The sequence below is a fragment of the Clinocottus analis genome, unplaced genomic scaffold (genome assembly GCF_023055335.1).
Source record: "Clinocottus analis isolate CAN_PGR_092001 unplaced genomic scaffold, fCliAna1.0.p SCAF_3, whole genome shotgun sequence".
Classification (NCBI taxonomy): Eukaryota; Metazoa; Chordata; class Actinopteri; order Perciformes; family Cottidae; genus Clinocottus; species Clinocottus analis.
Genome location: NW_027176042.1, coordinates 14,184,683 through 14,211,161, shown reverse-complemented (window position 1 = coordinate 14,211,161; position 26,479 = coordinate 14,184,683). Strand labels below are relative to the sequence as shown.

Below are 26,479 nucleotides of genomic sequence, written 5' to 3'. Positions count from 1 at the left end.
TTTAGCATTTGATATTGTAATTAAAAAACAGTTATAATAAATTAAAAGTGAAAGATAGTATGCCAGAGCAGCAAACAAAACAACAGGATCTCTTACTAGACTCACTGCCGCTGTGTACATGTGACCACCATTTGACCATCGTCCGAGGTCATTGAAGCCAGTCCATCCAACTTTATGACATTAATCCACTTGAGCATTTGTGGGCCACTGATTGTCAACTCCCTAGGCTATTACCGATAAGCAGATCCTTTTCATGCATAATAAAGCAAGTCATGTTGGTGTCAAAAAACAAAAAGTGTGCACTTAGATCTTTCCCGCTCTAGATATGACTGTGACAGGAAAACATTGGTAACCTTCTCCTCAAACTCCTAGAGTTCAATGAATCATACCAGAAAACAATCTGCAGCAATAAATTCAGGACTCTGTCACATTTCATCCCGTACCTGCACACACATTCACACTTGCATGCACATGATCAAACCATGACCTGTAAACTGAGTCTGACATCTTGGCACCCTTCTAGGTCTCCGTTGCGGACCTATTCTGTGACTAACTGCATACAAGCCAAAACAGATCACATGCAGAGGCTCAGCACACATTGCATCAGCCAGTCCACATAAGGGCATCAAATATATCAAGAGATCATGTTATTTTAAAAGGTGGTTCAGGTTTCCAGCTGTAGGGGAAACCACAGGATAGACACAGTGGCTACTCTGAGGCACTGGTCAGACATCATCAGGCTTCACAGAGGACAACTGGGAAATCTACATGGATGCAAGGGATCTCCAACTTTATAATTCCCTGGAAAGACACACAAAAGATATTTATTTAGATTGATAGTACAAAGAGCTGCTGTTGGTGATTTTAATTTCCTCACCTGAGGTGTTAGGTTTTTGTGGATCCTCTTCAGCTTGGCTTTTTTACGTCCATTTTTTGTCACAATTGTCTCTTCATAGAACTCATGGGCCAAGTCATCGTCTTCATCAAAGTACATAGAGCTGCAGCAGAGAGACTAAATTAATTATCCGGACAAGTATAACATGTCTGTGTGTTTCAAAACCATCAAGAGATACTAAAACTTAAGGTTGTTGATAATATTACAAGATATACGTATGAGTAGTATGATGACGTGAATAACAAACATTATTTTCACACATACTGTATTTGGTTCTACACAGAAATAGTTACTCAAAGAAATAGATCAATTTGTGAGCATTACAAAACAAACAAACAAACATAGGATGTTCATGCCTTGGCTCTGTCAGGGAATTTTAAACATTACAAAATGTATTATACCTAAAATAGTGTACGAAATCAAAACATTCAGTCAGCATTCTTCCTGTGCGTAATGGGCCTGGTGTTGAAAAGTAGAGTAGTATGATAATGTTAATTTATTTTAGTGTGCTATGATTTCTTAAACAGGTATGACGAAGGCTGCATCCTGCTGAGGGCATATTTACCTTTTTCTAGTTAACACAAAAGGGGTTGCACTTGGGAAACTTCGAACTCTCGCCATAGACTGCTCGTTTCCATCTTTGGTTGGATCGTCCACACTAACTGAGCCAGAAAATGGCCAAAATCCTTTGGATTTGGAGCCGCTCCCACCCATCTTCAGCTGCAGCACATTATTTTCTTGGGTCACTCGACTGCCAGTGGTGTTACAGTGTTACTGTACCGGATTCAATGAGGCCCTTTGAATATAAAACCTATGAACATGAAAAGGGGGGAGTTGAGTCATTTTGGACAAGAAATCACACAACGTAAATATTTTTTTCCAGCTGATACTGGCAACACAGTTACCTGTGGTTATGAAAAGGGATGCTACTGACAGGGACCACAACTATACTCTCTTATATATGAGAAAGAAAAAAAATAGGCTACAATATTGTAACACCTGTGCACCAACACTCATAACACATGGTCTTATTGTATGCATGCAAGTTATACATTGCTCATAGCCAACATGCAAGTCAAGCCCCAGACTGACGTTACATTACAGTGCAACATATGTTAAAATGTAGTATTTTAATGCAACACACCACCTGACAACGACACAAATCAGACCACAAGCCTTTGTTGTACGTGAGAACAACAAAGTACTGAATAACGTTTCTCGGCTTTGCTTGAGAGAAGAGGGATCGCCAACATTAGCTTAGGTTGTCTGGACGGCTAACTGGGCTAGCTAGCTTTAACCGACAAGACCATTAGGAAACCGGTCTTTTGTGCGTTAGTTAAACTCTCCTTCATGTCTTTTCATGTCCTGGCTGCTCTCACCATCGTTAGCTGAAGACACTCTGTCACTAGCATTAGCGAGGTCAATATGTTTCTATCTGGTTCACAAAATACAATGTAACCTTACTGACGCTGCAAAACGCTGGTTTAATTACTGGCGTTTGTCGTTTCCGCTTAGCCAGTTGAAAACATACCTAAAGTGTGGTTTGACGTGTTCGCAGGTATGAAATGTTCTTTGGTGGATTTGTCTTGGTGGGTTTGCTAAATCTACATAAAATAAGACACACAGCTACGTTAGCTGTTTATGCTAACTAACGTTACACCTTCTTCTTTTCTGGCTTGTTTTTCGCCGGCTTGTAAAGCGGCGGTGGTGAGCTATCGCCACCACGTGGACCGGAGGGTGGTAATAATAATAATTATAATAATAATAATAATAAAACATACCCAATGTCATGTATCCAATGTCTTACAAAAACAACCAACCACCCAGGGTTCACACTAGTGTTAATACTAAGGTCAAACACTTTTTTTTTTTCACTTTCACATCATGATGAATGATTGCAGCTTAGCGGTGAATACATGAACGGCTAAAAATCTGATTTTGGACTTCAGTTTAAGTACTCTGGGAGAAAGAGAAATTAAATACAAAATTAAAAGAAATTGTTTATATGATATATGTAATGGCATACAGACAACAATCAAGTATGAGAATACAGTACATGTGGCTGGCAAATGCAATTACAATGACTTACCATACACTTCCAAATGAGATGCCCATCATCTTCCTCATGTGATGCAAAGAGGATGGCAGCCCTTTTAGGGTTGACAGAATTTGTTGTCTTTGTAAAAATGTTGTTAAAATACCTAACACATCAATAATAACAAAAAATGAAATGGCTAGAAATTGTAGACTAATTACAACTTATGGTAACCTAAAAAAATTCAATGACTTCATTATACATTCTCTGAATGGCATGCTCTCTTTAACTGCTGGGTTCTGAGATGTCCGGGCACCGGAATGTCAGAGTTCTGTTCCGTTCTGGGATGTCAGGGGAGGTCCGGCTCCTGAAATGTCCAGGTTCCTTTACGGAATGTCTGGGTTCCAGAAAGTCTGGGTTCTGGAATGTCCAAGTTATGTTCAGGAATGCCCGGTTCCGGCATGTCCAAGTTCTGGAATATTTTGTTCTGGAAATTCCGGTTTTCAGAATGTCGGAGTTCCATTCCGGAATGTCTAGGTTCCGTTACCTGCCGTACGATGTCACTAACGATATATCTGCTGTATGACATCACAACCTCATATTCACTAACCTTGTAGCTGTTGAAGAACAAATCTCTGCCTCGGGCCTAAAGCTTTAAATATGTGTAATGTCCAAAATAAGGTCAACCTCCCCAAAAGAGTTGAGGCTGTTTCAACAGCATATAAATGCCCTTCGTTTTGAATGAAATTCTCTAAAAAATTGAAATACTCAGTCCTCCTATATCAATTAAACAATGGCATTAAAATACCTCATGATTTATTATCATAAGTTTATTAGATTGTTATACAGTATTGTAAACACATTGTTTCACATTTTAACTTGCCTAAATATATTTTACAAGTTCATTAAAGTGCCATCATTTTAAAAACATCTTCACAGAATATATTAGAAACTAAATATCACATTATAAATGACCACAGAAAAAAACTACCCTCATGTTTTTAATACCACTATAAATAATTCAGAAAAGCAGCATGTTTTTTCAAGAAATAACTGCATCCAATTAAATCTAATAGTTCACAAAAGTTGCTCTGCTTGCACAAAATTAGCAGGGCCTAAGCCTTTAAGTAGTCCACATTAAATGTAACAGCAGTATCCCTGCTTCATAAACAAAAATGTTTTAAAACAATGCCATTGTTTGAGCTCTTTCATTCCCTTATATATTGGTAATCAACAAAGTGGGAGAACGTTCTTCTTCTTGTTTAAATATGAAGCTCAATTGAACCGCTCAAAGTCATCCAGGAGTAGTGATCCGTGCCACAGCCTGCTTGATTTTGTCTCTCGCCAGCCTGTAGCGCTTCACTATCTGCCGTACATGCTCTTCTTCCTCACGCTTCAGGATTCTCAGAAAGTTGCACAACTCAGGAAAACTGAATGCATCCCACTGTGGATGAGAGAAATTTCACATTAGAGTCTGTTGACTGACTATTTCAGCATATATTATATTACCATGTTAATCATATCTTAAAGCCAAATGGTTACTTACATTTACTTCCCCTGTTTCATTCTCTTTCAAAACCAGACTTAAGACTTTTTCACTGGGGCCGGCACACAAGCGCAGGTAGAGGGGGAACGCATCATCAGGCAGTTTACGCATGTACACTTAAAGAAATCAAATTCAGCACTTACACTTTACTTAAAACTTGGTTCTGTTTTGTTTGACAATCACTGCACATTATTGAGGATCTCACCTTGACTTCGTCTCTCAGCACGTTCAAACAGGGCAAACTTGGCCGGATTGTCCACCACAGTGAACTTGTTGAGCAATGCCTCGATGACTTCTCGTACACGTGTTTGTGAACTTATATGCAGGTGCTTGGCAGTGTCTTTGGGGAGGTAGAAGGATGTTCGCCGCTTCATATGTCGGCCCTGCTGATCTTCGTTCTGTGTGGAGCACAGGCTCTGGGGGGGAGGCAGGGATATGGGACGGACTAACTGAAAGTGGACCTTGATGAAACCAGTGTAGGACCCATCTTTATTCTGCAAGTAAAAAATATATACTATATTCTTAGAATGTGAGTTAAATGTAGTGCAAACTATTAAATATTAATCAATTAAAATACAGTCAAAGTACACAGTTGTGCATTAATTCATATTTTGTGGAAAAAAAGGTTATTAGTCACTTACAACCACCATGTAGAGATTGCTGTTGATCTGTGCATTGTACTCCTTAACCTTATGTTGAATCTCACAGACCGTCAACTCCTGTTTACCCAAATCGATCTGTTCATCCTAAAGAAAAGAAAAGAGCATTACAGTACAGCAACTAGGCCACATTAAGTCAGCAGAAAGCTTGTCCGGACAAGTGGGCTTTGAGGATGAAGAGAGGGCAACAGAGAACAGATGCATGTAAGTAAAAGTCAAACCAATTCAAGCATTTTGTCTGTGGATACAAAATAAATACAGGATTTTATAATTAAGCTCTGTGCCAATAGGACTGGTGAATTGTGTCATAGCCACACGGCTGATCATCTGATCTTGTGAAAGAGCGATGTATATGCAATAAAATCCACCTCTATCTCTGAAATAATGTCCTCCAATGTATCACTTGTTGTGCTTCCCAAAGTCAGCTCTGAGTTTTACTAGATTTTTGTCAAAATTTTTACCAATATCTTAATTCCTGGTCTTGTAAATCAGAATTATCCTCTCTCTCTCTCTCTCTCTCTCTCTCTCTCTCTCTCTCTCTCTCTCTCTCTCTCTCTCTCTTCCCTTTTCTGACACTCCTTTATGCTGCATTTTAACATCATGATAAATTAAACGTTGCTAAATTTCCCATTTGATTTATTATCAATATTGTCTAAGGGAGCTGAAAAACTGAGGTCAACCAATCCTTTAATTATCTGATAACTTGTGCTGGACCAAGATTATTTTGTGTGGTTCTGAAATAAAGGCAGCTGCCTCATTGTGAAGTGGTTAAGTTATCCCCTCCTCTCAGCTTTCTCCTAAATTACTTTCTGTATAGATGCATTGACAATGAGAAGGTCATAAAACAGCCTCCTGGAGAACATATGGCACACTGATGTTGGACAATGTGGTAGCTTCCATCTGCTTTGAGCTAAAACAATCCAATGAAGACTGATTTCTATACAGATGTACAATTGATAAAATATGTGATTATATTTTTTTTCCTCACCACATTTGTGTCTGTCTCGAGGGTGTCAACAGATAAATCTTCCTCGTCTGTGAACAAACTTTCATTTGTGCTGCAGTTCAGCTGGATGAATGGCCGGCAGCGGTGGTGACAAGTGTAGCTGCAGTCTGAGAGAGGGAAAGAGAGAGAGATGAAGAAAGAGAGAGAGAGAGAGAGAGCTTTGGGTTCTGAGATATTCTTTGGCTAGCCGTCAATGCTTGTTGTGGATTTTCTTCAGTCCCTGTGCTGAAAAGCATCACACTAACCTAGATAAGAAACATGCCAAAAGTTTTTGTGTACAAAATAAAAAAAATGCTTGTTTGATGTTTAATGGAATGTTAATTACAGGCCGTTATCATTCTCAACTGTTTTTAAGTGCTACAGCATTTTTCAAAAGTTTTTTATAATGGACTGGGACAAAAAGGCATTAAGTCGAATGAAACAGACAAACATTCTGTACAACATGAAGCTTGCCAGAGCTTCCTACAGTTCAAGACAAACTCTGAGATAAAGTTCCTCATGGATGGAGGAACAACATGAGCATCCTGCATTCTCAAGATACTGGAAAGTGAAGACTGTGTCATAACTTTGTGAGCTTTGGACACACACATCTTAGTTATGACGGGGTTACGGAGCTGAGGTTTAATTTGAGAGCATACGCAATTTCTTATAAGACTAAAGGATTTATCTTCATACTAGTGCAATTAACAACCTTAAGTAAGCAAATACAGTAGTTCATAATGTCTAAGCTCATATACAGGGACAGGATGATTCAGGCAGTCTAACAAACTGCACATCTCTGTGTCTCGTGCAATACATTTAGTGGCTGGTTGAGTCTATTTGCTTTGTAGGTTAATGGTTGCAGATAAACATATGCTCGTCACGTACACACCAAACATAAAAGACAAGCCTGCTGTTATTGAATATTTTAATTATTGCCTAAATCAAATATAGTAAAAATACTTTCCAACCTGTTTCTGGCTCTCAGCATCAGGCCCATTTGCTCCTACTCAAGACTTTAAATTTGTTCTCTAATATATATTTCATTATTAAATATAACGTATTTACCTAGTTTACAACAAATGTTAAACATAGGTGAGTTTGATAGGCACTATTTTCAGCCGTGGATTTATACACATTTGATGCTCAAATAAGTATTTTTCAGTCTATAGTGAATGTGGGCCTGATTCAAAATAAACTACATGGGATTAAAGGAACATGTCGCTCAATACAACATTCGGGCTGATTGATATGCTTTGAATAGTTTTGGATCAGAGGTACTTACTGGCACAGCGTAAACTTTGCTTGTAGACACCCCAGATGAATTCTCCACACATGTCACACCAGGTGAGATGGGTGTGACTGTAGGGCTGGAAGTCATGACCCACTCCATCATGTCCTATCTGACACCGGGGTGCCTCGATTCTGACGCTGTCTCCGAGCAGACGGACGACATGGAAGGGGCTGGGTTGAGCAGGGTTGACGGGTGGGGCAGTGCGGGCAGCAGGAGCAGCCAACTCAATGGGATCATTTATACTTAGGTCCTTCAACTCAATCAGCTCACATTTAGACATCCTGTCCCTGATGGCGACTCTGACATGTCAAGTGAACCCTTGCTGTCCATGAGCCAGTATGGATGTACAATGAGAGGAGACAGCATTAGTGTGTACACCGTTGTATACTTAATGATGATGTGGTGAACGTGGTGCTCTGGTTAAATGTGTAGGTCGGTCCAGATTGATTTGATGTGAAGAGGAATGGGTAGCTGTAGTAGTCCTTCTGAGCTGCAAGACAGTTAAAAATCATACAGAAGTACAATATAATCAAGACATGTATGGGTCAGTTTAAGATCAAATAATCATCAGCATGTTTAAATTATTTGAAATACAACATTCTCATCATGATGACACTGTCAACACTGTTTTGTGGTATTGGCTTCACAAATGGAAAAATAAGAGATTGACCTCTGTTATTTGATGCCGGGATTCATATGATTATAATAAAATATGGGACAAGATGACTATAATCCTGTGCAATCCTGTGACAACTCATACTGTTTTTCTGTGTGTGACACTGAAACAAAACTATAATAGTGGGCCAGCATCATTCTATTCATAAACTCAGAAAGTACAGAACTAATATTATTTAAGAAATGAATGGCCACACAGTGGAAGTCAAAAGTTCATAGTTACGCTGTGCCATAGTTAAACTTGATTAAATATACATCATATAATGCTGCATCAACACTAGTCGCTGAGTGTGTGGCACACAGTTTAGGTATTTGTACTCATGTAACGTACAAATTTAAGGTACTTACACTTTACTTGAGTATTTAAATATTATGCTTCATACATGTTTGCGAGATAAATATTTCTACATTGCCTTCAGTTTCAGATTGAGATTAGATACTGAAAACATAAAACATATGTTGATAAAGTATATAATGCATTGTTGTACATTAAACTATGCAGCAGGATATGAAACTACTTCGCCCACTACAACATTAATAACACTGTTTCTATGTTAATTTATGAATGATGATACATCACAATAATTAATAAAACATATGTTTTTTACATTGCGATATTTCACAAATGCCTCTTCCACGTCTTATGCAGGGATTGTTAAGCAAACACTGACAGTTGTGTAACTACATTCCTCTGTGATGTCACGGCGAGGGAATGTCCACAGGTGCATCAGAAACTTAGTTTCATGAGTTGCTCTGTGGAGCTGCATTGTGACTTGAATAAGAACAACCCGGGGCTCTATCTGCCAAGTGGGTCACCACACGGCGCAATTATCCACACAGGGCAACAATGTAGCCTTTACTGGATCATCCGTGCAGACTCTGTTGCTTTCGTTATGAACTACATTAATGTGAAACCACAATAAAGTAGTGCTTCGACCTATAAAGTTTCTGATTATTCGTCTCGAATCTGCATGTGTCATTTGTTGCAGGGTGCAGCCCAGTCTGTAACGGGACAGCCCGTTAAACAGCTCGGTTTAATCCTGTCCGAAACGAGGCGACACACTCAGTGGACAGTGACACCCGAATTAATCAATGTTCGGATTTGCCGACAGACAAACCGTTGAAAAAAAATAACCTTACCTCGTTTAAATCATCGTCGCCACTTATCGCAGAGGAGATTTGGAGAGTGAACGCAGTTTGTCGTTTGTATTAACACCGAGCTGTCCCTCTTCCTTCGCACGCACTTCGGTTTGCGCATGCACATTGTGAGTATGGGATTACCTTCTAATCCCGCACAGTAGGCTGTGTGTATTAAACCATGAGGGGAGGAACCACAGGAAGAGCCCGCTCTGTTCTCACACATTGCATGTATACAGTGATGGAGTGGTCCATAGAAAGGTTCACACTACACATTAATTCTAGTTTTTTGGTAAAGATATATATTAGATCAATATAGATACTGTTCTTATGATTTGATATAAAAAAAATAAATAAAAAAAACAATGTGTATGGTTATCAGAATGTTTTAAGAATAATTATAACTGTATTATGAATACCGATGAATAATAAACCATGTAAAGAAATGTGATCTCCTGTGCACTCTTGTGTCCCTCTCTTTGTTTTTCAGACTGATGTCCAGATTTCCGACCCTTAGTCACTGTAATGTGTTAGATTTTCTTATGAATGACACTATTTATCAATCTGAAAAGTCCGTTTGCAATAAATAGACTGTTTAATGTTTAATTAAAGGGCTCTTTGGAAATCCTTCAATAGGGAAAAAGCCTCTAGGCTTAAATATGGGGCCAGATGACGAAGAGCCCTTTCTATCTCTTTCAACCAACACATTGGTATACCATGAGGTATACCCAACCACTCTTTATTTTCTTACTTTCTTCACTGAGTTGATTCAGTTGTAGTAGAGCAAAAAAGAATATACCCTATGTGATGTTGAGTGAATGTAAAACAAAGCTTTTGTGAATTTAAAAAAAAAGGCTGGATGTGATGTTCAAAAGTACTGACAGTAACCACTCAACTTATTTATTTTTCTTTGCACTTTTAGAGCTTTTTGTTGATTTTTTTTTTAGTGAAATTCTGAATCCAATATAGCTTATTTATGATAGCCTACTTATCCTTTTTATGTTATATTGAATGCCATCATCTGGACAACATGTCCCTGCGTAATGAATATTAGTCACAACAGGAACCTGCATGGCACACAATGAACACAAACATAAGCATGAAGAGACCAAATGACACTGTATCTGGTGAGCATAATCATGTGTCTCTATAATATATAATGTGTGTGACAGAGCGAGATGTCCTGATTGAGCATGTTGTTGTTTGTTTGCTTTGTACGCACAATATGGGCCGGCCCTGTAGAGTCACAAGCTCATGAGAGAGTAGCTAACTGAGGCACAACTAAGTGGCATGAGGCCGAGACGTCACATCAGCCAGCTCAAACCAACAACATCCACCCAAACTGTAGTTTGACTGCACAATTTTGGTATTTTTAAAAAATTTTTTTAGAGTTAACCATTTTAATGTCATAGTAATAGACAAAACTTTCTTTGCAACTATTTGCCTGCAGCTCCAGGCTTGATGCAACCAGAAAATAAGAAAAAGGTGTTTTCACTTAATGCATGTGTGGGAAATCTTTCCCAGAGGAATCCACGTCAGCCAGGACCCAGTGCGTCAAGCTCATCATTTTAACCACAAGAGACTTCCGGATACTGTCATTTCAGAATTAAGTTAACTATTAATTTGTATTCAAAGAGATGTGGACTCACGTCTACAAATCCTCTTATTCTACAATGAAACATTGGAATAATCTTCGGTGGGTTGTGTGAGTGATTGTAAAAACACCATCCAAATGTAAAGGTGTACTTCCCATATTTTGAATCTGAAAGTGCAACGTCAATGTTGTCCCTGAAAATTACCCTCATGATGTATTTATTGTTACATAGTAATAAAAAGGTATGTGTGAGGTTTAAAGGCCCTACAAACTCGCACAGATGTTTTTACTTCATATGGCTGTATACAGTCTTCTGCTCAGGTTAAAGTTCGTTGCTTGGAAGTGACGATGGATCTGCAAGAAAACGATTTATTCTGAAAACAACTAACCGGATGTTCTGTTATTTTCTGTCCAGCAAAGTTACTCACATATATAAAATTATCTGAATCTCCAAGTTGCCGTGATGTGACAGTAATCTGTATATGTAGGATTCTGCTATTAAAGTCCTGTCTTCTATCCTGAAACTCAACAATACTTAAGCACGAGGAGGTCACGGAAACTTTTCATTATTTACCACTTCCGCTTATGTTTTTGGCTAAAACCAAAGTTCATTTTAGGCGACAACCTGGTGTTGTTGTTGGTCGATTGCTGTTGAATTGCCCACGTCCACATGCGTTGTGTTTAATATGGTCTACAACACAGAGACCGGGTCTGAGCTTCGGGTCTACGGTTGGACCAGAACCGCTTCCGCAGTTCTGTCGCACTGTGTCTGCGTCGTCTTCACGGTGTTCATCGCAGTTCTGTCCCGACCGGGTACAAGTGAGTGCTCTTTGTATGCAAACATCTTATGCGTGGTAGTTTGTTACTGGTTGGAAGAACATTTGTCATTTTGATTCAAACCCTTTGTTTCAATTTAGGTTTGTTTTCATGGCATCCTTTCTTCATGACACTAGCAGTAAGTTGAACGTTTTTATCATAAATATTCATCAGCTGTTAACATTCATTGATCATTTCCGTCAATTTTGGATATGTAAATTGTGTTGTACATGCTATACTTTCAAGACAAAACAATGAGTATAGCAGCCTCATTTATTTATTTATTTCCCCAATAGTTCTCCTTCTTCATGACAGAAGCCATACTTCTTTTCTCCCCCCACGGCTCCCTGTTAAAAAAGTTCTCACACAAGACAAAAGGTCGCGTTCACTGGATCCTGCAGGGCCTCTGTGTGTCCTGTGCAGTTCTGGGTCTGGCAGCCATCTTCTACAACAAACACCTGAATGGTAAACCCCACTTCACCTCATGGCACGGTCTGCTGGGCCTGTTCACGGTGTGTGTGGTGGGGCTGCAGTCTCTGGCAGCCGCGCCGCTCATCTACCACTCTCTGGCCAAAGGCTGGTCCCTGGCCAAACTCAAGCGCTACCATGCAGCAACTGGACTTGTCACATACCTGCTGGGCAGTGCCAGCCTGCTCCTCGGGCTTCGCTCTGCCTGGTTTACTGGATCAGTCGGAGAATACACCTGGTACCTGTCAGCGCTCTGCTGTGCTCTCAATGCCCTTGCCATAATGAACCAAGTCAGCAGTGCATACACAGCTAAGAAACGGCTGCAGTCATGACTGAAGTCACTGTGCCGACACTCAAAACACTCACTGATTACGTATGCAAGGTGTGTGGCAGTTATCATTAGTCACATACAATCAGTTAGGTTTGCATGAACGTTGTAAGTGAACCGATGACTGCAGCAGCACGCATCGTTCAAGGTTATGACGTACCAGCGCCACGTGGATAATTCCTTTTTGCTTTTTTTGTTTTGAGTAGCATTGAGAACATTTGAGGTCATATTTTTTTTTTGTCCAAGGATTTCCTTTACTTTCTCAGTAAAAATTTAGATCATAGTGGGAGATACAATTTACAGAAAGTTGTATTGAAATTATTTAACTATTTATTCATTACTTCAGTATTTCTAAAATTCTTCCCATAGCTCTGAATTTCTGAACTGTAACACAGGTAGCCTATTATCCTGCCTTTTGACTATTTGTTGCTTTTTTTTACTTGTGCAAGCAGATTTTTTAGATAAAACACAATGACGATATGTTGTAAATTAAAAGCATTGGTACATGATTCACAATGGAATAGAAGTGTTTTATTGTTAAAATAACATTGATAACACAGTCATATTCTGCATCGATCTAGGCTGCATGTACGAAAATCTTACTGAAACAGCCATCAATGGGCCAAAGTGAACGAAACGTTAAAAAAATTAATTACAAAAAAGAATGTATTTTCCATTATAAATAAATAAATTTTGGACGTTTACATTGAAATAAGGGAAACTGCCAATACGAAGTTATAAAAAACATTTAAAAAACTGAAATATTTCCATGAAACACAATTGACAGGAAATGGCAGACAGGTTTTGTTTTACACATCAACCCCAAGATTCAAATGTTTCTAACGGATCAAAAAGACATGGCGTCAATATGCTGTACCTTGTACATTTCACAAGCAGATGTGCTCCTTTTTTAAAGTCCTAACTTTACCTTCAAATCCGAAACAAACCATCACAAGTTCCCAAAACATGCTGCAGAAAACTTCTATCATCCTCGATATAAATGAAGCACGCAGGACAACAGGGAAAGAGCCAGTAGTAACAAAAGGTGAACAGCGGGAGCTAAATTTAACTTCATAGAGAATCTGTTGCCTCAGGTTATCAAGTGTTTCCTAAAGACTAACAGCCACTGCGTCTAGCCTATGTTACAGACAAAGGAGACGGGTTTTCCTAAATCTACGTACCTTGAGGTGTCATCACAACAGAGAAACACAAGGCTACTCCCTAAAGCACTGCAGACCGACACTACCGACAGAAGCTACTTACACTGCACTGCTTTTAAAGACGCACCTCTGTGAAAAACTACCATGAGACGGCACTGTCAGTTTGGTAAGGCCGCCACACCACCTGACCTCGTTCTGCAACAGTCACAGGGGGCTGAAGTGAAACGTTCACTATCTGCTTTGATGGTTGGTGGCTACATTGACTGAAGGTTTTTAGACACTCAGGCTGCATGAATGCAATGTTTCCTACAGTTCAGGTAATATTTGTTCTCAGCAAGGTTCTGAAAATAACCAATGAGAAAATTAGGATCAACTCTACATGTGTAGGCTGTTTGATGGAGGGGACACTTACTTCTACTTAAGTAAAAACTGCAACAACAAAAAAGAAGGCAAATGAGCATGCAACATAAAACTGGCTTTCTTCTCCTTTTGTCTTCCACACTTGCTGCTTTTCATCACAATTCTAAATCTGCCCAACACTGGTTTTGAGTTTCACACTGACTGTCTAAATTCTCAGTAGTTCCTCCAACAGATTTGTAAAAAGGATGTACTAAGATAAATGCTCAAGACTCAAGACCCCTTTGTGTTATTTAAGGCTAAAAATGAAAAAACACAGTCCGAATCCTCATCCCAGCCCCTGTGTTATCAAAGGCTAACATGAAAGTACATTCATTTTAGTTTTAAGGGGGAGAAAGGTAAATTATAAAATTTAACAAATTTGTTTCCCTAGCGTCGATGTAAGAGCGTGTTTATCATCATGTAGTCACCGTAATAATAAACCATCTCCCTCCAACAAAAATCTACACACTGCACGGTATTGACTTGCAATATTAACAACGATAATAATGCTATTTACAAAGTATCCACATGTTTAGTTATAGTATCACACATATATCCTCTCAACAGGGGATGCTACAATGTCTATGAAATTGCTAAAGACTAAAATATGCTCTGAAAGCCTAATATGTCTTTTAAAGGTAAGCCTCAAAGGATTTTCACAAAGTATATTGTCAAATGGATTTTGACAAATATTAACACCACGTTCTGGAGCCACCATGAGTTATTTATTGTACTATGTGGCCTTCCAGTATTTAGTAGAAAACAAATCTCTGCTAAAAGAAAAAGGAGTAGATTACTGTTTAGCAGGCGAGTACTGCTAATAAGTGAAACAGAAGGTCAAATTTGTGTTTGCACCAGACAGTTTCACAGCAATATGTTATGATAAGACAATCCAACGATAAGCAGTTATTACATTATTCTATTTTAATTCAGGGAAAATAAAACTAACAAAACTGAGAGGCCTTGCTTGAATGTATAGCAGTGGAGGCTGTGCTTAGAAAGCGCCCGAAAGACTCAGCTGGTCCCCAAACGACAGTTATCTGTTCGACTGCTCTGATGTTCCAGCTGAACAACTCTGGGATATTCAGCGTAAGGATTTTTTTATTCTTACTTTGTAAAGTCATTAAGGTACAAGTCGATACTCTCATTTGCAGGTGAGAGTATATGTATGTGTGTGTGTGTAGTTTAATGAGACCATTAGGAATGGGTATGCAGCTAAATGTATGAACAGCAAGGCCAAAACACATTTAACTGAACAGTTGTTTCTAGCTTCATCAAAATTAAAAAAGGTGATTGTTTAGTTTCTTCGGACACTTTTTTTCCCTCTTGTCCCTACAATGCAGCCAACCATCAATCATCAGTTTATAGGTTGGAGTAGATGTTGTAACAGAATCCATTTAGTTCATTTTATAACAGTGTAATCATTCCTGTCCCAAATTATGTTTGCCATGATTGCTCAAACTGTGACAGAAACTGCCCCTCTACTGCCCGGTCACCTCTATGACGTCGTCATCAGAACTACTGTCGCCGTTCTCTGTACTCTGATGCATGTCCAGCTGAGTCAGAGCTGCTCCCAACAGGCTGGAAGTAGGATTGTTGAAATGGGAGAGGAAATTGGATGTAGTAGAGCTGGAGTTAGGCGTGGGGAACCCCCCCGACCCAGAGAGGAGAGGGGTAGGGAACATCCTTGGCTCAGAAAGCAGCGACTGACTATAGTTAAGAGGGAAGCCAGACGAGAGCAGTCCAGCCATGTTGGGATTCATCAAGTACGGAGGCAGAGACCCTGACACAAGGGAGGAAGACGTGGCTGCCGAGGGTGAAGATGCCATAGGGATGGTGGTGGAAGCCGAGGAGAAAACAGTTGACAGAGAGGACGAGGAGGGGGTGGGAAGGTGTCCGTTTCCTGTGGCAGACTGTCTCAGTAAGTCTGAGCCTGCAGAGGGGAACATGGTCTGTAGGTCAGCCAGGGTTTGTCCTGTTGTCTGAAGGAATGACGATCCACCGCTACCACCCATCAGAAGTGGATGACTCATGTGACCTAGGTTCCCCAGTAGGGAGGAGGAGTTCAGACCCACGGGGGGGAAATTGAGCCCACTGGAGCCCATGGACAGTCCAGGGAAACGTGCTGCAGCAGAAGTGCGTTTGCCTCCTACTTGTGTGTTGCCTTGGCTTTCAGTACTCCGGCGCTTGCTGCCACGCATCTCTAGAGCCGAGCTCAAGAGGTCATCACTGAGCTGCCTATTGAGATCACCGGTCAGATTGTTTTGTGAACTGCCTTCATTCCCTCCTGCGGTTCCAGATAACATTTCGGACGGTGATGGCAAGTCATTCCCAATGCCAGCGGTGGCGTCACTTGTGGATGAAGCGTAGCGGCTGAGCTCTCTGAGAATCTCAGAGCTTAACGGAGAGGAGGGCCGCTGCTCCCCGTTGGGGGAACCCTGCTGTTGATCCACAGGCGATGAACAGCCATTACTGAGTGGATGGATCAGGGAACCCTGGGTGTCTGTGGAGGAGGGAGAAAGGCAATCATGAAATGTCAGGAGACAATGTCTCTGGCTCTGAATAATGTGTTTGAAAAGGTCAATCCTGGAAAGAAGATGGTGAAGCCAAATATGTTCTTAATGTCCAAATATTATAGAAGTTAATAACCAACAATAATTCCCTATATTGTTTCATCCATTAAAACATTATGTTTAATGTACTTAGGAGTTGGATGTGTATCCAAGAGTAAGTATCTGTAACACCTGTTAATATTAACATCTGTACAGCAGAGGTTGAGGTATTCTGATTTTAATTCTGTAATAAAGGGTCGAATCCATCCAAATTGATGGTGACTTTCATCAGAACCGATACCTTTTACATGGTGAACTCAACGATGTATGAGTTGTTCTGGTGGTTGTAATACAACACTATATAGCTGGAAGCAAGATTATTAAATTAAGACTTTGTACCCCTTGAAGCAGCAGAGCCGACGCCTGGCCTGCTGAGCTTTCCAGATCGAATAGCAAAAATCCTTCCATCGTTTGTCCTGATGTAGGTACCTATGTGAAGAATACATCAAGACATGGCCCGCATTAACTCAAAATGCTTTGCATGAAGAGAGAAATTACTGCATGGTTGAAACTACCTTTCGATCCTCTGATAACATGGATGCTCTCTCCTGCACTAATTCGAGCTTGAACATCGGTTGTGCTGTTGGCTCCTGGGATTACAATATCTGTAGATCCCGACACAATTGCAGATGTTATTGTATGGTCACTACATTTCACAATAAATAATACTTTAAGTGGTTTATTCAGAATGTAACATTTCAGGGTTGGTGTGGTACAATTAATGATTTAAGCATTTTTTAATATTATCCATTACCGGTTGTGGTGACAATTCTCTGCACATAAACTCCGGCTTTCTGCAGGAAGTTGACAGGCAGGCTGCCGGCAGAGCTGGAGCCAGCCATGCCCATGCCAGCCTGGCGAGGCATCATGGGGATTGGGGTTGACTGGATGGGCCTGACACTTGCCACAGGCTTGTCATCTGGTCGTGCCATGGGACGCCTGGAAATATGAGGGCTGAACTCATGAGGCGCTCATACACAAACCTAACAGTTTGGTTTAATCTGATGGAAATGTAGAAGATAAACTCACGTAGAGCTACAATCTCAAAGAAAGCAACACATTTAATGGTGGTTTCATTTTGGACGTTTTGGCCAGTGAGCACGGCAGTCAGAATTGAGAGTTGATTTTGTTTCAATCGCATAGACTACTTAATATATTTGGTGGAGGGAAGTGTAAATTGTAACGCATCGCATTACAGAGTACCATGAAAACACAGTTGGTTATAGCTGGGAAGCCAATGGTTTACATTTGAACCTAAACATTAGCATCTGTGAGCCACTATGTAAACAATTTAATTAGATACCCAAAATGAATGCAAGCTAAAATATTCAGTCTAAAACCCACCAGCCGCGTTGGTTGAATGCCGGTATGTTTGCGAGCGCCTGATCACTGGTTGGGTAGTAAGGAGCGTATGATGGACGCGAGTAGGGCACAGAGGCTCGTTTCTCTTCCTCGTAGCTCTTCTTGGCGGCTCTCTTCTCTGCTTTGGTCAGTTTTGACTCCTTCCGATCCACCAGCAGAGACTCGTGAGGAAATGGTTGCTAAGGAGACAAATTAAATTAAATTACAGATCAACTACCAGATTGGATTTTTCTTTTTTGGTTGATCATTTCCACAAACAGACTTCTGCCGATTTAAGTTTCACTAGTTAAGCTAAGGAATATGTAAGTGTTATAAGAATTTTTTCTATTTTTTATTCTCCTTGTTCTTTTGGTAAAAACCGAGCCATTTAGATCTTTGTGTTTTTGTACTGTGCAGCTCAAGACCACTTAGTGTTAAGTTATCAAATACCTACATTTAAACATAAACCACAAAACCTTCTAGCTGGGTCTAGACTTATACATTGCAGTCTTATACATATGCAGTCCTCTTTACAAATAGATGCTATTTTGTATAAAAAGACAAAGATCCCTCCGAAACTGTTCAATAAGAATAGAAGAAATCATCAGTAAACCGAAGATTTAGCATCAAAATGTGTGGAGATTTAAATAGGAACATGTTCCTGTATCAGTGTGCACAATAATGCCGCCTATGACACGCTGAAATATTAGCAGGTGTGTTGCTTTAGCAAAGCGATTGGTAAACCATCACAATAGAAATACTATTTTAATTGGATCAAGGGATATCAGCTGAATACACAATAGACGGACAAGTCAATTTAACCCTTTTCAATCCAGCCACTAAGTAGACTGCAGAGGGCTGAAAGAAAAACAGCCACCTGAAAGATTTAGAGACTAAATGTAAGCACCATTGTGGTTCAATAATGATCTTGGGTCACGACTGCGTTTTTGGAGTGAAAAACAAATTCCAAATCGGATGGCATATGGGGTGAAAAACGGTTCCAACAGTATTTTCTGTACCTTGGTGATGAGGTGTGGGTAAAGCTGACAAGCTTGATACATCACGATTTCAAATTCATTCTGGGTATCCAGGGAAATTCTTTCAGGTTCCTCTTCAACAAAATGCAGCAGCGAGTCCACTTCCTTACGAGTGAAGTTCAGCACTGGGTTCAGGTCATCAACCACACGGTCTTTAAACAAACACACAGAACATTTTAAAGGTCCCATATTGTAAAACGTGAGATTGTCTTTTTTAAATGTATTCATCATGAAGCAAGTCGAAGCCTGAAAGTATCTGTGGCACCCATCAAAAGCAATAAGAATAACTACATAGAAATGTTTACTCTAACAGATGGTCTTGTTTACCTATGTAGGCTATATAGAGGAATCGGTATTAATTTGAGACTAATATTGAATTTAATAATAACCAGTTAAAAGTTCCTCATAGTATTGTTAGGTATATGTTTACAGTGCTTGAATAAGTGTTCAAAAAGAACTTTAAATTATATATTCAAGTGTTTCTTGTCAAATTAAGAATTTAAATGAAGTACCATTTGATAACTCTACATTTATGCAGAAATTGATTGCATTCAAAACAAATAACTGATAATACCCGGCACTGTGCTCAAAAGCTTATTCATCCTGCTTCATAAGACAGACCCCAATAGTTGTAAACGGAAAATAAAAGGGATCGTGCAATCGCAATATGAATGCAACGTTTAACATAAAGATAGTTTACATGTTTAAATCTCTTACCAGACATGCCCTGTTTGGAGACTTGTCTGTCATAAATCTTTTTCTCCAAGGTGAAATCACAGACAAGACGGTAAATGTAGCATGGTTTCTTCTGGCCATAGCGGTACACCCTACACACAGCCTGAGCATCATGACATGGGTTCCAGGAGGCATCAAACACGACCACACGGTTGGCCCCAATCAGATTTACTCCCAAGCAGCCCGCTCTGAAAGGAACACAACAAATTACTTATAATATTTCTACGAGTGAATACAGAAGTGTGAAAAAGTGTTTGGAAAAAAAAACAGAGACACATACCTTGTAGAAAGTAGGAAGACCCATGCTTTTTTGTTTTCCGGGTCATTAAACTGATTTATGAGTCGCTCTCTTTCTGAGGCAGATGTACTCCCATCCAGTCCTAGACAGAGACAAACATTATCTTTCAACACTGAAGCTCCTCAACACCCAGAGATTGTCATGGTAATATCTTTCATTGAGTACTTAAGATATTGGATATTTTTTAATCATGGACATTTCTATCAAATTCTTAAGAGAAAAGTCATTTTTTATATTCTGCCAAGACAAAAAGACTCATACAACATATACAAAAACAAACATTTTGCCGAGAACTGACAGAAATTGCAGCTACATTGATACTAAATAATGACCATTAAAAGGTTTCAGTGGTGATGACCACACTTTCTGCAGAGTTGCTGTTTGGTAGAGAGACGAGAGAGAACAGGCTGGATGACTCACTGTAGTAATTGATATTGCGAACCCAGTTTGGGCTCTGGGTGTCAGAGCCGATGCCGGGTGGCATGGGTCTCTTTGATAAGAAGTCCTCAATCACCGTCAAGGTAGACAAACTTTGACTAGGAGGTAAAAGGCAGAAACCGGTATGGGGTAAGTAAAGTACACTGTGGGATGAAATAAATAAAACGTATTATAAAATAAATAAAACGTATTATGAAATAAAAAAGGGACTTCAAGAGATTGCAGTGTTGTGGAGAATTACCCAAAGTAAAGAGTTACTATTAACCAGTCAGATGTCACAGTACTGCTGTAAGTACATGTATGAGTACAACTGTGTTTAATTAAAGGTCATCTTTTTAGTAAACTATGAAATTCCTGCTAAGGAGAGTAACCTTGAAGAGAAGCTGAAAATCTTATAAGATATAGGACGATTAAAATATGAATTTCCCAAAGTTTGTAAAAACTTCGAAAAGCTCTCACAACTTTGATCTAATAAGCTGAAGTGCAATGCTCTGCAGGTTAATGGTGGATTTGTGTTCAACACAATGCACGTTGCACTTACCTGAAGATCAACATCTTGTCTCTTCTTCCTACACTCTCATCAATCAAGTGGAAGAGCAGAATCATCTTGGCAGAGTTTTCCAGAACTCCGGTGTGGTAGTTTGACATTATACTCTTTGCCTGTAACATATAATGTGGAGGTCGAATTAAAAAGGCAGTGCATGACTCGGGAACCTCTACGTGGAGATGACGACAAAGATTACATGTTGGTATAGCAGACATATCAGCACTGAACAAAGTAGTTTCAACATTGTAAATGTTTTGAGCTGAAGGTTTGAAACAAAGCTCTAACAGAAAGTGGACTCTTTTAGCTCTCAAACTGAGTTGTGGCAACAATAAGTGTCACATGGACTGTCATGACGTACCCATTCATATGTGATGACTTGATTGGCTTTTTCCTGAGAGTGATTTTGTAGTGGCAGGGCGCTGTTGACTTTGCTGTTGCTTGAGTCGGCCACTTTGGCTTTTAGGCTAGCACCCGGCGCAGTACAGCGGGGGTTACCAGCTGAAGTGAGGTCATCGAGGTCCAGGTCTTGCTCGTTGGCATGATTCTCCTTCTGCAGAGCTTCATAGAGGACATCTGGGTGATTCCAGATCTGAAGGAATCCGGGAAAGAAAAAAGGAGGCTTACTTGATTGAAAATGAACCTGATTCATCACATGTATCCTTAGGAAACAGGATGTCTGGCCTGTCAGTACCAGAGGTTTTGACCTAACAGCAAGTGAAACAGTCTCACCTTGCAGCATACACAAAAAGCTTTGAGCGGGTTTAGACCGAGCCAGCCACTGTTCCCTGCTTCCCGAAAGCGTTTCATGAACTCGGTATACAGAGCCCTCTGAACTGGAGAGAGACGCACCAAGATCACATGCTCCTCCTTGGAGGGAAGCTGGTCTCTCAGCACATCATGACCTCGTCTGTAACCCAGAACAGCATCACAGAGAAGATTGACAGGTTAGCATTATGTTTTTTTTCACCATCTAAATCCAACACTGACAGAAAGTTTACCTCTGGACAAAACCTTCCAGCAGGCTGTGCAGCACGTGGCTGCGGTAGCGCATCAAGCGAACATCTTGAGGAGTGCTGTCCACACACTGCCCGTTCAGAATGGGCCGCTCAAACATGTTGCTGAATTCCTGACGTGTGCCTAAAAAGTCAGGCCTAACAAAGTCCACCATGCACCAATATTCAATGAGGTTGTTCTGCAACGGGTAACCGGTCAGGACTACTCTGCGCCGGGAGCGGATGTTCTTCAGAGCTTGTGATGTGCTGGCATGGCAGTTTTTAATACGATGACCTTCGTCACATATAACCACATCTGGGCCCGGCCGCGCTATGGCCCTTTCAATAACTGAAAAGACAGAGTCAAAAGAAGATTGAGGGAATTAGTTTGTAAATATAAATTACACTGTAAGTCGGTTTGCATTTGTGTGGCACAATAAAAGGCACAAGGGACATTGGCCTAACCAACTTCACAAAATTGGTTAGGCCAATTAAAACACATTTTTAAAACTGCCCCCCCCTGAACTAATTACTTTTGCTGACCTTTCATGAGTTCCTGCTGTCTATCTTCTTCATCCAGATCAATGATGATTGGTCCTGCTGGCTTCTTTGATCTTCTCTTCTTGCCCATTACAAAGCTCTTTTTCATGGACAGCAAACGGTAAATCTCATAACCCATCAGCAACACCCCTCCATCTCTGGACCACTCCTCCACAACTTTGGCCCTGGCCACCGTCGATCTGCAGGTCACATAGGACGACGATTAACAGCTTGAATGTTTGACAATCAATGCTTAATCTTGCACACAACATGGCATGTTACGTACTTGTGCTCATCGTTTAGAATATGAACTTTGAATGTGCGGCCTGTTACGAGTTCAGGATCAGTGTCAGGGGAGAGGGCTTCTTGTGGTGGGAGCCAGAGGTTAAACTCTGTCAGCCAGTTCTGAAGTGTGTTCACCTTTTATAAACGGAAGAAAATATTTCAGAGGTTAATTGAATCAAAATAAGATAGTGTCTTAAGAGAACATGAATGTTAAGTATACATAATTCTTTTCGCACTGTACACACTATTACTCACAGGAACAATGACCAGCACAGTGTGAGCCTCAGTATTCCTCAGTAGGATGTCAGTGAAGGAAATGACCTGCAGTGTCTTGCCCAACCCCATGCTGTGAGCAAGAATGCAGCCAAAGCCACTGCTGCTCTTGTACCGCTCCAGTGACTCAATGAGGTTATCGTAGAGAAACCGTATTCCTCCAATCTTATAAACGAGGAGACAAATGTTTGAGATTAAACAAGTTAGACTGTGGGTTTCTGCTACAGCAGAAGGAGATTTTGAGAGATTTTGAGCATACCTGGTGAGGTTTGACAGCCTTGGCTAGCTGTGGAGCAAGGTAAATGTCTTTCTCCTCTGCAGGGTGACTGATATTAACGAGTACTTGACCCTGGGCATCAGGCAGATTCATAGCATCGTTGATATGTGCCCCGCTACTCTCCATTGAAGCACCGGTGCCATCAGCATCCTCATCGGTCGACTCGCTGCTGATCTGCAGGGTGTCCTCATCCCCAGAACTGAGCTCAATTATATCTACGCCACAGGACAGGAAAAGTGAAAACTGTGAAATCATTTGGAGTAAAAGGGATCCTAGTTTCACAAGAATATTACATAGATTACCATCTCTAATAGCAAGTGCAGGCAGCATTGGGTCCACTTGTTCATCTTCATCACCACTGCTGTCGAGACAGATTACATCCTGTTGGCTCAGGAGAGCAGGGACCAAGTGAGACCCTTCCCCTAAAATTGAAGCAGTGTCGACTCCTGGAGAGATGGGAAGGTATTAGGATATATATAAAGTACCCAAAAGAAATGTCAAACCTGACTGAAAGCGGGACAGTCACCTAGCTGAGAGTCTGGGACAGTTGAGGCTGCTGTAGGGAAGTCCTTCCTCTGCTGCTCCAAACGCTTCCTCCTGTCCATCTCCTCCTGTTGAGCCGCCTTGGTCCCAGCCTCTAGCTGATTCTCTTTCAGCAGCTTTCTGTAAGCATAATGAAAAAGTTCAGTTTTACATACCAACATTTAGCAGAATACTGTGCTTGAGGAAAAATATTAAACCGATACATGTACCTGATATTCTTCCTCATGTGTACAGGCTTAGATGGCTTGGAGCCTTTTGAAGATTTAGAAGATTTGGTTGATTTTGAGGCTTTATGTTTCTTTGTTTTGCTGGAAGGTGGCTTGCTCTGGCTTGAGTTTTCTGGGCTTGGTGGAGGCTGAGAACGAGAAGAAGGTCTGGAGGGAGTCCTGGAGGATGGGCGGGACGCAGGCTGAGACGGAGACTCTGGGGATGGCTCTCCGGAGGTAGTTGAAGTAGAGTCCCTGCCATCCAGAGCAGTTTCTGTTCTGCTCTCTGCACTCGCTGGTCGTTCTTGAGAGAAAATAGACAATATTCCAGTTAATGTCTTCCAAGACTAACGGGCACAGATTCCTTTTCTTCATATTACAATTATTGGTGAATGCATTATAGTAATAACAGGCACAAGGGAAGTTAATTTGTCACTCACCAACACCATCATCATCTTCGTCATCTCCGTCATTTTCATCCTCATCTTCTTCCATGTCCTCATTGTCCTCATCCTCCTCCTCCTGCTCCTTATTTTCCAAACACTCTTCTTCACTGGTAAGGCTGGGCTCCAGGTCACTTTCTGAAATGGCCTCTTCAGACATGGTGTCTTACAAGGCTCTCAAAGTATTACCTACACAGCTTCATCAGGAACCCTACAATAATAAAATACATCACATCTTAACATGGTAAAACTAAACTTAGTTATTGGACAATGACATTTTACAACCACCTATGTCTGGTAATTTTACCTGAAGAAATAATGTCACTGTTAATAAATTCTGAAAATTGCCAATGGCTAAATTTTTGTCAATTTACTAATCTTTATACAATATTGTCTAACCACTACAACAATGTTTGATTTACAAACACACTTACAATCTGGAATTGAAAATTGGGATGATAGAGTGATATGACTGAATTATTTGGCACTTATTAAAGTGGGGACATCATTGTCACTTAATTGTTAAGCCAACTATGAACAGGCCAAATTAAAAGAGTATTCCAGGTATTTTCCCCATTGTCCTACTGCATTGATGTGTGTTTCTATTTATTTGAACTTGAATGTAAACCCTACTTATTCATCCCTACTTATTCATCTCTGACTTTAAAATTGGGAGGGAAGCAATATTTTTTAACATGAATGTTAATTTAGGCTGGACTGCTTATGACAAAGGTGTGGACAAGTGTTTCAGAATCTCACTGAGACAAAACAACCACTAAATTCTTCAAAATATGGGAGGCTTCCTTGGTGATGTCGCTGATATCTTAGCAAAATAAAATGCCAGCATCAACAACTCTAAAGGCTTTAAACTTGGTCATGGTTCTAAGAGATATGGAATTCAAAGAGTTCTTGTTAATACAGAGAAACAAATACTGCAAACTGCATGACCAGCTAGATGGGAAGTCCACCTATACATTTAAATCCTTTTGGAGAAGTCAGTCCAGTATAATTACATTTTTATATATCACATATTGAATGTACTGGGTCCTAATCAGTGCTGAATCTAGTAATAATGTTTAATATTCATGCTTAAATATGACGTGACACAGAGGGATTTTGCTCAAATGCTTTTGAGCCGAGGATGTAGACGGCTAGCAAATAGCATGAAGCTTGTTCTGGAGCTTATTACTATCATGTTCTGTTATTGTTAATTAACGTTAACATCAAACACCTGTCGTTATTTGTCTTATTGGGCTTTCTAACCGAATGTAAATACATGTTAGTGTTAGAGTCAGCAGACCAATATGCTCGCTATTGACACAACAATGAACCCCCGAACCTAAACGCTCATACCACAGTACTGTTCAACTAAACATTTTCCGTTAGTGGCAGCAAAACAGGGTGACTGGTTGTATCTTAGGCTCGAATAAAACGAGCTTTCCTTGTCGATCAGACTGTGTTATGGGATGTCGTGAACAGATACTAATCTTGTATTGTTCAACGTTAGGTGTAACGTTCACGTAGCTAATGCTAGCATGCACTACAACAAGGCTAACGCTAGGTAAGACGCGCCAGTTTAACTCAAACATCGGGCTGCTGTGTTGTTGGATCTTACCTTGAATGCAACTTTGCTTTACTCTTCAAGGAAGCTCTCTGTGCATACAACAACCGACCGATTAATTCGCCCAGGAGGTTAACTCTGAAAATTCAACTGATAAACCTTGTTAATTTCCAATTTTTTTCCAGTGTAACCATACATACCGCCCCCATACGCGTAGCTCCGATTTAGGTTCCGGGACTAAAAAAGCCCGGTAACGAAAAACTATATAAAATGAACGTGTTAAATGTTTGCAAAACTTCATATCGAAATTATTAATTGTGCTTGTTTTAAATATCCTTCTCCCAGTCAGTATTCGTTTCA

The 26,479-nt window shown here is 40.3% G+C and overlaps 4 protein-coding genes across 4 annotated transcripts; 1 reads left to right on the top strand and 3 right to left on the bottom strand.

Annotated features, from left to right (window-relative positions):
• Window positions 1-2,575, bottom strand: tusc2b (tumor suppressor 2, mitochondrial calcium regulator b). Its single transcript, XM_068594373.1, has 4 exons — window positions 2,427-2,575; window positions 1,461-1,706; window positions 878-998; window positions 1-801 (listed from the first exon to the last, which is right to left on the bottom strand). The coding sequence occupies exons 2-4, from the start codon at window positions 1,607-1,609 to the stop codon at window positions 736-738; spliced, it is 336 nt and encodes a 111-aa protein (XP_068450474.1). The 5' UTR covers window positions 1,610-1,706; window positions 2,427-2,575; the 3' UTR covers window positions 1-735.
• A 1,229-nt stretch (window positions 2,576-3,804) lies between these two features.
• On the bottom strand, window positions 3,805-9,365 carry rassf1 (Ras association domain family member 1). Its single transcript, XM_068594593.1, has 7 exons — window positions 9,230-9,365; window positions 7,406-7,904; window positions 6,124-6,248; window positions 5,118-5,222; window positions 4,682-4,970; window positions 4,477-4,592; window positions 3,805-4,374 (listed from the first exon to the last, which is right to left on the bottom strand). Exons 2-7 carry the CDS (start codon window positions 7,692-7,694, stop codon window positions 4,225-4,227), a joined length of 1,074 nt encoding a protein of 357 aa, XP_068450694.1. The 5' UTR covers window positions 7,695-7,904; window positions 9,230-9,365; the 3' UTR covers window positions 3,805-4,224.
• Window positions 9,366-11,306: 1,941 nt separating this feature from the next.
• cyb561d2 (cytochrome b561 family, member D2) lies at window positions 11,307-12,773 on the top strand. The gene is made up of 3 exons (XM_068594968.1): window positions 11,307-11,639; window positions 11,738-11,775; window positions 11,933-12,773. The coding sequence occupies exons 1-3, from the start codon at window positions 11,507-11,509 to the stop codon at window positions 12,434-12,436; spliced, it is 675 nt and encodes a 224-aa protein (XP_068451069.1). The 5' UTR covers window positions 11,307-11,506; the 3' UTR covers window positions 12,437-12,773.
• Window positions 12,774-12,988: 215 nt separating this feature from the next.
• rad54l2 (RAD54 like 2) lies at window positions 12,989-26,334 on the bottom strand. Its single transcript, XM_068594414.1, has 22 exons — window positions 26,174-26,334; window positions 24,556-24,769; window positions 24,119-24,419; window positions 23,893-24,029; window positions 23,669-23,812; window positions 23,349-23,581; window positions 23,072-23,254; window positions 22,818-22,951; window positions 22,535-22,731; window positions 21,998-22,340; window positions 21,729-21,906; window positions 21,358-21,588; window positions 20,994-21,112; window positions 20,435-20,550; window positions 19,997-20,096; window positions 19,699-19,904; window positions 18,964-19,133; window positions 17,948-18,144; window positions 17,358-17,542; window positions 17,119-17,208; window positions 16,943-17,032; window positions 12,989-16,494 (listed from the first exon to the last, which is right to left on the bottom strand). Exons 2-22 carry the CDS (start codon window positions 24,716-24,718, stop codon window positions 15,473-15,475), a joined length of 4,539 nt encoding a protein of 1,512 aa, XP_068450515.1. The 5' UTR covers window positions 24,719-24,769; window positions 26,174-26,334; the 3' UTR covers window positions 12,989-15,472.
• Window positions 26,335-26,479: the final 145 nt, after the last annotated feature.